Consider the following 9480-nt stretch of genomic DNA (forward strand, 5'->3'; position numbering starts at 1 on the left):
TGCAGGAAAACCATGGTCTTATGGTCTGAGTTCAGGCCTGAGGTCCCCAGGGATCGAGCGTGCGGGTCTGGGGTGTGTCCCTAGCCTGAGCCTGGGTGCTTAGGGTCAGAGGACAGCAGAACACAGCTGTCACATCAGGGCGGCCCTCCTCCTGCCATGGTCTACCAGACACCGGGACGCAGCCGGTGTCCCCTCCCCCTCGGTGCTTTCTCTCAGTGACATCCAGCACCCTAGACGTGGGTGTTCAGCATCACCTGCACGTGCTGGAGGGCACAGGGGGCAAAGGTCACAGGTCACCGTGACCCCCTCCCTCACCAAGCAGCAGCTTGCGGAGGGAGGGCCAGGGCCAGGGGTAGGGCAAGAAATGGCATTCTGTGGAGATGGAGAACCCAGAGTCCCGGGGGCTGGGGTCGGGGGGTGGCCCAGGACCACCACCTGAATCCCACTGAGCAGCCACGAGGCCCAGGGGGCACAGTGTCACCTCTCAGCCTGAGTCCTTCCTGGGTCCAGCAGGCCCGTCGTCCAAGGCTGTGGCCGGGCTCTAATGGGGGTGGGAGCGGGCACTCCTTCCACCGGTCAGAATTCACTCACCATACCCTGTGTCCTGCCCCGTGCTGGGGGCTCCTCACAGACTGTATGTTTGGGAGGGGCCGGGGTGGACTGCCCACCCAGGGCACTGTGAGGTGTGGCTGGGGCCCTGCACAGGGAAGGCGGGTTTCTGCCCCGAGCTGTCCAGCGCGGGGCTCCCTCTCTGGGCGGCCAGGATAGGGACGGAGGTGGAGGTGTGGCAGGCCCAGCGCCCCTGCCATGGGCCACTGGACCTGCCCCGGCTATGAGCAGGCCCCACCTGGTCCCTCCAAGCTGCGTCCGGGGACTCAAGGCCCGCTGTGTCCCCGGGCCTCAGCTGTGTCACCTGTCCAATGGGCTCAGGAGCAGCGGGGAGCAGGGGCTTGTGACCTGGGCAGTGCTGGGCCTTGCAGGTGCCGCAGACCTGTGGCCAGGGCAGAAGGGGGAGATAGGCCAGCAGCAGCCCCTCTGCAACCCCTGCTCCCTGGCTGCTTCGCTCCCGTGCTCCCTGCTGTGTGTGAAGGGGCGTGAAGGGGGCAGAGCCGTGTCGCAGGGCGTCAGGAGGACTGAGCGGGCCTGTGCACAGACACACTGAGCAGTCATGGCCATGTCCCTGCGCCTGTCGCCGGCGTGTGGGCTTGGGCAGGGCTCCCCGGAGCTTCAGGCCCCCGCGCACCCCATGACATACCTGGAACCCCCAACTCCCTGCAGGCCAGCTTGGCCCCAGGGCTGGCATCCAGCTCAGTGCCTGGTGTTTAAGTATTTTGAGCATTGCTCCCGAGAGCGGCTCAGTGACTCTTGGTCCGGCACAGTCTGCAAACAAGAGGAGAGCCCAGAGGTCTTTTGCCCTGTGACCCTGCAGAGGGCCCTGGGCTGTCCCAAGAGGAGCCCTGCCTCCCCCTTTAGATGTTGACCCACGGGGACCCTGGGGCACCACGAGCTGCCCCCCAGGGCAGGGGACTCCCTCCCCGCGAGCCCCAGGCCTCGGTGTCCCCCACCCCTGCCCGTCTTTGGCCAGTGTGGCCGAGACAGCCCAGGGCTTGCACGTGGCCAGGGCCATCGGCGGGTCCAGAGCTGGGATCAAGGCCGAGCAGGTTCTGCAAAAATTTCCCTTGAAAGACTCTTTTTCAAGATTTTCTTTTGAAAACAAATTCATAAGCACATCAAACAGGAATCCCGTCGCCCTGGGTTTGATCACCACCGCCCGGGGCTCTCTAACTGGCTGTTATTCTAATTGCTTTTTTTCTCTTCCGAGGGCCGGGAGTCCTCTTATGGTTATTAATTTGGTGAATGGAGGCAGGGAACAAGGGAGCTTTTGTTGGCCTTGCCCTTTGGTCACTATCAAATTGCAAATAATGACGAGATCCAAGATCCCCAAAACTGATGTGCCCCAGCGGCTCCCGGGGAACGCCGTCCCGGTCCCCGAGCGGGCACTGCCTTCCTCTGCGGGTGACAGCGCCTCACCTGGGCACCTGCCCGGAGGCACGCACTTCTCTGCGGCTGGGGGTTGGCTCAGGCCGCTCCCTCCGGCCAAATGAAGTGCTCACTGGGTGTCACCATCGAACGTGAAGCAAGATAAAGGCGCTCTCCTTGGGAGGAGGAGAACCCAGGGCGGGGGGACCTAGGGGCCATCTCTCTGGGACGTGCTCAGCCCTGGAGAAGCGTGGCAGGTGTGAGTCACACTCACAGAGCCCGCAGGCACGGGCTCCTACAAGACTGTCCTGCTCCATCCTCAAGAACGCCCCCCACAGGAGGAGCAGAATGCCCCCACTTCCCAGCTGAGAAACTGAGGCCCAGGGAAGACAGCACGGCGGCCAGGTCTCAGCGTGGGATCTGACTTGGCCTCCCGGACCAGCCTGACCAGGCTCGCCCCACACTGTGGGGACAGGCGATCAGCCGCTGAGAAGGACGGAAGCCCACCAGGGCAGAGGCCATCACCGGGCCCTAGGGGCCGGGCAGTGCAGGGCAAGCTCAGGCAGCCCAGAGCCAGCGACGAGCAGCAGACAGCCCCGGGTGGTGTGTGTGGCACCGAGGTCAGCCACCAAGGTCGGGGGGGGCCGGGGTGGGGGAGAGACATGGCTCCACAGGGCTTGGCCCACCCAGTGATCACCACGCCCTGAAGCTGAACCGGGCGGGTGATGCCAAGGATCCCCGCCCATCAGGCGTGGGGCTGGGCAGGCGGAAGGACCCTGCAGGGGGCCAGGAAGACCCAGGGGGACCCTGAGGGTGGCCAGAGGACCAGAAGGACTCAGGAGGTGGCCGGGGGGCCTTGGCAGGAGTCTGGTTTGGCCTGCGGGCTGCCCCACTTGCTCTCTCTCCCATCCCATCAGTGGCGGCATGTTAACCTCCTCCCCAGACCCACTCCTCTCCTGTGCGAGAAGGAGGGGGAGGCGTGAGGCCCAGGCTTTGGGCCGGCTCTGGGATTCTGGCCCAGATCTGAGCTCGCCCCCGGCGCCCCTGCCACCTCCAGCAGTCTGGCTAATGGGAGCATGTCCCCCGGGACCAGGGAGCCCGGTGAGCCCCCACAAAGCCCCATCTCCCATGAGCAGCAGCCCAGGTGGCCCCCTGAGGGCGAGCTCAGCCTGGGGCCAGCCTCCCGCCTGCTCCCAGTGGCGGCTGTGCTATCAGCCCCCTGGGATGCGCCCCCTCTCCAGCCGTGCCCGGCAGCCCCACCCCTTCCTGAATCCCAGCCATTCTTCCATTTCCTTTTTTCCCAAGAACACCCTATAAAGGCTTCCATACCCACTTGCCCTGCTGGGGGCTTCAACAGATGTTCAAGTGCCATAAAGTGAAAATTTATGAAACCACAAATTTTCTTCTGTAATGTATTTGGTGCTCTAATTGGTGCCAAACCAATCAATACCCAAGCCGGGGCCTGCACAGCGGGGCAACGTGAAGCTCGCCCGCACCAGCCCTGTGCAAGGCTCGTTCCAGGCTACCAGGCGCGCAGGGTCCTCCACGGGTCTCCCAGGGCATAGGCAGGCAGTGGGACTGGGGGCCCGGCGGTCTTGGGCCGAGGAGAGGGTCCTCCCCAGCCCCCCTCGGCTGGGCTGCAAGGGTCCCAGCCAGAGACCCCAAACGAGACTCTTCTCCTGGGGCCTCGGGGCCTGCGTCTGTGGGTGGCCTCAGCATATGGTGGGACTAGGGTGTCAGGGAGGCACCCGGGGGAATGCAGGGGTGGGGAGAGCTGAGTGAGGGCCCCAGGCTCTAGCCCAGCTGAATCAGAGAAGCTCTGCACCCCTTCCCTTTATAGCCTGGGCTCCGGTATCAGATGTGTCTGAGAAAATAGGTTAGGCCCCCCTGGCCTGGCTGAGGGGGCCCCAGACATGCAGCTGTCCCTGTCCCCAGGCCCAGGGGCAGGGGAGGAGGTCTCAGTCCCCCCGCACAGTCCGAGGAGGCAGAGGCGGGCAGGGGAGCCCAGGAGGTCCCAGGATACAGCACTGGCCTCAGTGCTGCAGCCGCCACCGTGCGAAGCTGGGGACGTGGGTCACAGGCCCCACCTCACAGGCAGCCGTCCTGATAGGGGGCTGTTGCTCCACGATCCAGCCCCCATCCTGCCCTACCTGCTGCTGGGTCTCGAGAGAGCCCCGTGGCCCCAACTCAGGAGAGAACCCTCCCCTTCTCCCCCTCAGCCAGCCCTGCCCTCCCCCTGACTCAGCGTCCACCGTCCACCGTGGGAGGGAGGCTGTGGACTGCCCCACCCACCTCTGAAGCCCGACCCGGGCCAACCCGGGGACCCAGCTACACGGCATTTGTGGCCTCTTCAACCCACAGCATCTTCCCCGGGGCCGACCCGCTTGGCCAGCACCCGGCCCCGTCCGGTCCTGGGGTGGGGATATTGCCGCCAGCAGTGGGGCCCAGATGGGTCCTGGGGCAGTCTGGCCCAGGGCGGCTCAGAGCACATACATCATGGACCATGTGTGTGTCCAGGTGGATGGCCGGCCCCAGCCAGCTCGGCCTGCCGCCGTCCGCAGCCCTGGCGTTGACCCTTGGCGGAGCCATCCCCGGGCTTTTACCCCCAGCCACACTCTCCCCTGAAGCAGCTCTGTGTTCTCGCAGCTCCGCCCTTATCAGTGACCATCTGGCCACCTCCGCTCCCTCCCCCATCATTTCTAGTCTTTCCAGTGTTCCAGGTACCCAAGGCGGGTATTATTTTCTGACGGAGACCCTGGGGGGACCACCCCCAAGGGCACTGCAGGCCCCAGGGTGAGCCACGCCTCCTGCCGGCTCATGCCAGGACGTCTGCTTCACCCCTGCCCCTGCTCTGAGGGCCCTGGGGTCCTCTTCCCACCCCCGGGGCTCACTCCAGCCCCACCCCATCTTGGCCATCCAGCAGCCCCTGCTGCAGCCCCAGGTCCATCCTCCACCCACCTCCCCTCCAGCTTGGTGGGGCGACCCCACCTCGTGGGGTGGGCAACCCCAGTGCTCAGCGTGGGAAAGGGCTTTGGGAAAAGCATGGTGGGCGTGTGGCCCTGGCTGACACCTGGGGATTGGTACAGGTTTGGGGGCTCAGCTGGGAAGACGGCGGTGCCCCTGCTGAGTTGGGGACTGTGCCCGGCCTGACAAGGGCACCCTGAGGCACAAGCCCCGTTGGTGGGCATGGGGGTGGGGGAGATGGCAGGGGAGGGGCCCCGCCCTGCTACCTGCTCAGCCACTGGGTCTCAGGTGAGGGCTGCAGAGCGGGGCTCCCTCCACGCACGTGTGTGCACACGTGCAGACTTGCGCAGGGGCCACGGACACGCACACGGCCGTGACCAAGGCCGGGCCCCGTCCCTCCCCTGGCCCTCAAGGAACCCGGGCCTTGAGGCCACCTGCACACTGCCCGGCTCACCTCTGATCCTGTCCCCGCAGGTGACGCAGCTGGACCAGAGGCTGGCGCTCATCACAGACATGCTGCACCAGCTGCTCGCCCTGCACCACGGAGGCTCCCCCGGCAGCCGGCCTTCCAGCGGGGGCGGGGCCCAGGTGGTCCAGCCCCACAGCGGTGGCTCCATCAACCCCGAGCTCTTCCTGCCCAGCAACGCGCTGCCCACCTACGAACAGCTGACCGTGCCCCGCGGGGGCCCCGACAAGGGCTCCTGATGGGGGCTCGGGGCCCAGGCCTGAGAGGGGAGGCCCGGAGGAGCCCTGCCCGGCCCACCCCACCTCCCACTCAGCACAGGCACCACTAGGCCTCAGCCACCTCTCGAAGGCCCGAGAGAGCAGTCCCGCTCTCCAAGGCCCCAGACACCCAGTGGACTACAGGGCCCTGTGGCCTGGGCTGGGGGGCTCGCCAAGACCGCCTCTTCCCAGCCAGCGGGTACTAGAATTTGGCTGGGTGTTGGGAGGAGGGGCCTCTCAGCTCTGAGACCGGGGTCCCCCCATCGCTTGCCTGATACTCGGCACAAAGCGGCAGGGGGTCAGGCCGGGCATCCCAGGCACTCGGTCTGTCCCATGTATGGCCAGGGAGCCGTACAGCTGTGTGCAGGCCCCGGGGCATTCCTGAGGGGAGACAGAGGGACGGCCTGGACAGGGTCTGTGAGGACCCCACCCCCAGCCTAAAATCCAGGCCCAGGGGGACCCAGGGGGAAGGCAGGCCAGGCAGGGCAGGGCAGGCCCAGCCCATGCTGAGCAAAGGATATGCCCACGGGCAAGGCCCAATCAAGGCCCCCCCGGGCCTGGGCCTGACTCCCTCAAGCTCCAGAGATGCTGACTCAGGCCAGGAGCTGGTGGGGAGCTGCTCCTGAGGCCACAGCTTCCAACGGGAGGGACGTTTCCACCGCTGTGGCCAGAGCTCTTCACTGGGGTTGGACCGCCCACCAGTGGAACGGGGGTGCTCAGGTCCCCCACTTTGGACTGGCAGCTTCTCCTACCCATTCCGGAGAAAAGAGGAGGGTCCCCAAACCCCGCTCTGCGTGTGGGCCTCGCCTCCAGCTCCCTGCCTGGTCTAAGCAGCTGGACAGACACACAGACGGTGGCCTCCCCGACCCGCTGCTGAGCCGCAGGGGAGCAGACGGGCGCCGCCATCTCTGGCGAGACCCACCTCCTCTGGCCTGCTCCGCCTCGCCGACATCAGAATAATCTGTGGTGATTTGGAATCTGCGCTTTGATGAATTTCACGGTGTGATTTTGATTCTTAACCGTTCAGGTTTTTCCTAATAAATGTGGGATCACAAAATTGATCTTGCCCTGCTCTCGCCTCCTTTCCTGGGGGAGCAAGTGTCCCATCTTTGGGACAACCTGTCTTCCCGTGGAGCTGCTGCCCACCCCTCAACACCCCAGCACCCCTCACCCCGTCTGTGCCCACCCCGGTGAGGGGGCCGAGAAGCCTCAACCCCCTGGCCTGGGGCTCCTGGGAATGGGGTGGCGCCAGTGACCCAGGAGCACCTGGAGGCCGGGCTGTTCCTGTCCCCCACCCCCGAACCAAGGTCGGGCTCCAGCCCACCCGCTAAGCCTTTGCTCTTGCTGGTGCCTTTGCTGGGAGGTTCTCCTGTCCCCTCTCCATCTGTTGAAACCACTCCCTTGGTCTCCAGCCAGGCGCAAAGCCCCCTCCTACAGGAAGCTCTCCCTGATAGCCCTTTACGAGACCAGCCCCACCCCCAGGTCTTGGGACCCTTCAAGGGGGGAGGGGTGAACAGGTGAGGGTCATCGGCCCCAGACAAGCAGCTCGGGGACCCTGTCCTCAGGATTCACATCCCACACGCACTTCTCAGGTCTCGGGCTTAATTCTTAACTCCAGGACAGCACCTGCCCCCACTCCCACTGCCAGCCTCCCACTGCTGCCCACGGGCATCTGGGCCCCTGCCTCCTCCAGGCCCAGCTCCGTTCCCCCCAGGTCCTGCCTGGAGCCCTCCCCAAACCTCCCTCTTGGACGGGACCCCTGCAGTCTCCTTGGAGGCAGGTGCCCAGGTGGCCGCAAAGCAGGAACTCCTGGTCCGTGTGGAATGTCAGCTTGGGCCCCTGTGGGAGGGGAGGGGCCTGGGTCCCCCTTTGCAGAGCCCCAGGGGCTCCCCGGAGCCCAGCCCTGGCTCCCACCCGAGGGGACGTCTGGCCCTCGGGCACTGGCCGGTGTGGGGGAGGGGAGGAGGGCCAGCGAGGGCCCGGGGCCTCCCCAGCCCAAACCCCCGGGGGGGAGGGGCGAGAGCAACAATTACTGGAAAGGCAAAAGCTGTTGTTTCCTTGTTGAGTAAATATTTGTGGAAACCCCAGGAGGCGGCTGGCTGGAGAGCGGGGCCCTCCACGGTGCCCCCGCCCCGCCCGCTGCCGGGCACGGCCCCCAGCCCTCGGGGCACTCGCTCGGGCCGCCCATCTGGGCCGGGCGCGGCCCCTGCACCCAGCCCGGCTTTGTTTTGCGTATTATCGACTGCGCACGAAGTGCCCGAGTGCTTCACTCCCGGACGGGCCATTGCGGCCCTCTCGGGTGTGAAATGCAATTTACCTGAAATAAAGCCCAATTATGGAATTAGCTAATTAAAGCCGCAGTGGAGGCTGGGCCGGCCGGCCGGGAGCTCAATGCCCGCCGGTGCCCGCGGTCTGAGGGAACAGATGGCGCCCCAGCCCGCCGCGCGGCCGCATTCCTTCACTCTGCCCCCGATAACTGACTTACACAGCACACGGCCATCTGGTGTATGACACGTCCTGTGTGCCCCGGACAATGGCCCAGCAGACCTCTCCGGGAGAGGGCCGTCGCCCGGGCAACGGCGGCATGTGCAGCTCAGGCCCATTCCCGGCCCCGCCCCCGGCCCCTTTGTGGGCCTCGCCTGGCTGCCTGGCCGCTCCCGCCGACAACGTCCGTGAGCGTTTGTCCCCGGCGTCCGGCCTTTGTCTCCCAATTGGGCTTCCTTGTTGGGGTCCTCAATGTCCAGTGGGTGCCGAGAGCATCTGCTGGCGGGAGAGGGTGGGGCTGGGGGGGCTGCCCTGCCCACCTCCTGGGGCACCCACCTCCTCTGCCCGTGCCCCCTCCCCCATCGGCGCCCTCTGGAGCCGGGCAGGAGGACGGCATCTGGAGGGCTCGGGGCTCGGCCGCGGGCGCCAGTCTCTGAGGCCGGTGTCCGCGCAACCTGAGATCCTCCCAACCTTGGGCCAGGGGCCGACCTGAACCTCCTGCCCCCTCCCCTGTCCGTGCAACGGGAACAGAGCGCCTCTTGAAGGCGTGTGGGGGAGGAGCTGATGACCATAGGGCCGGGTCAGCACACAGTAGGTGCTTCATAAAGGCAACCAGACAAAATGTCCAGGAGGTGCCCGGCTCTGGGGTCCATCGCCTCATCACACTCCCACTGCCTGGCCCCAGTGCCCCCTCAGAGCAACTCCCTGGCCCCTGTTGCGTCCAGCCTCACCCCCCAGTGCCCCCTCGGAGCCAAGGCAAGGTGCCCACAGCCTGCTGTCCTGCACCCTAAGCAGCTCTGGGCCCCGCTGCCCAGGCCCTGCCCACTCACCCGTGACGCCGGGCATCTATCTCCAGCCAGGCCGACACGCCCCCCCCCGCCACCACACACACACACACAGCTCCTCCCTGCACCCTAGTGGGCCCCAAGCTGCCAGCAGCCACAGCCCCCTCCCTGCTCAGGACCCGTTTGGCAGGCACCGCCGACCCCCGCCCTGGGCAGGGGTCAGGAGCCAGGCCCTCCAGCCTGCCACTGGAGAAGGGGCTGTGCTAGGACTCTGAGGACCCGAGGGGAGCCACAGCCCAGGAGTGCCTGGCACAGGGCCTGGCCCCACTAGGTACTCAGGAAGTGCCAGTTAAATTAAGGGATAAAATTTGAGTTTGGAAAGAGGCTAACGGCACTGCTGGGGCTGCGGACACACCTGGAACAGGCAGGGCACCGCCAGGCAGTGCCCTGTGATGGATGCTCAGGGGAGGAGGGCTGGGCACCCTGGGCCCTGGAAGAGGGGGTCAGGTGTGCGTCCCGACTGGGGTGGTCAGACAGCTGGGCT

General features: G+C 66.1%; 1 protein-coding gene across 1 annotated transcript in view; it reads left to right on the forward strand.

Moving 5' to 3' along the window:
* KCNQ1 (potassium voltage-gated channel subfamily Q member 1) overlaps positions 1–6728 on the forward strand; it is a 364926-nt gene extending 358198 nt beyond the window's left edge. Inside the window, exon 21 of the mRNA XM_024749215.1 lies at positions 5419–6728. Coding sequence (XP_024604983.1) covers positions 5419–5649 — 231 coding nt within the window. The 3' untranslated portion in view covers positions 5650–6728. The remainder of the gene's footprint in view (positions 1–5418) is intronic.
* The last annotated feature ends 2752 nt before the right edge of the window (positions 6729–9480 follow it).

This window comes from Neophocaena asiaeorientalis, unplaced genomic scaffold, assembly GCF_003031525.2.
Source record: "Neophocaena asiaeorientalis asiaeorientalis breed wild unplaced genomic scaffold, Neophocaena_asiaeorientalis_V1.1 scaffold43, whole genome shotgun sequence".
Taxonomy (NCBI): Eukaryota; Metazoa; Chordata; class Mammalia; order Artiodactyla; family Phocoenidae; genus Neophocaena; species Neophocaena asiaeorientalis.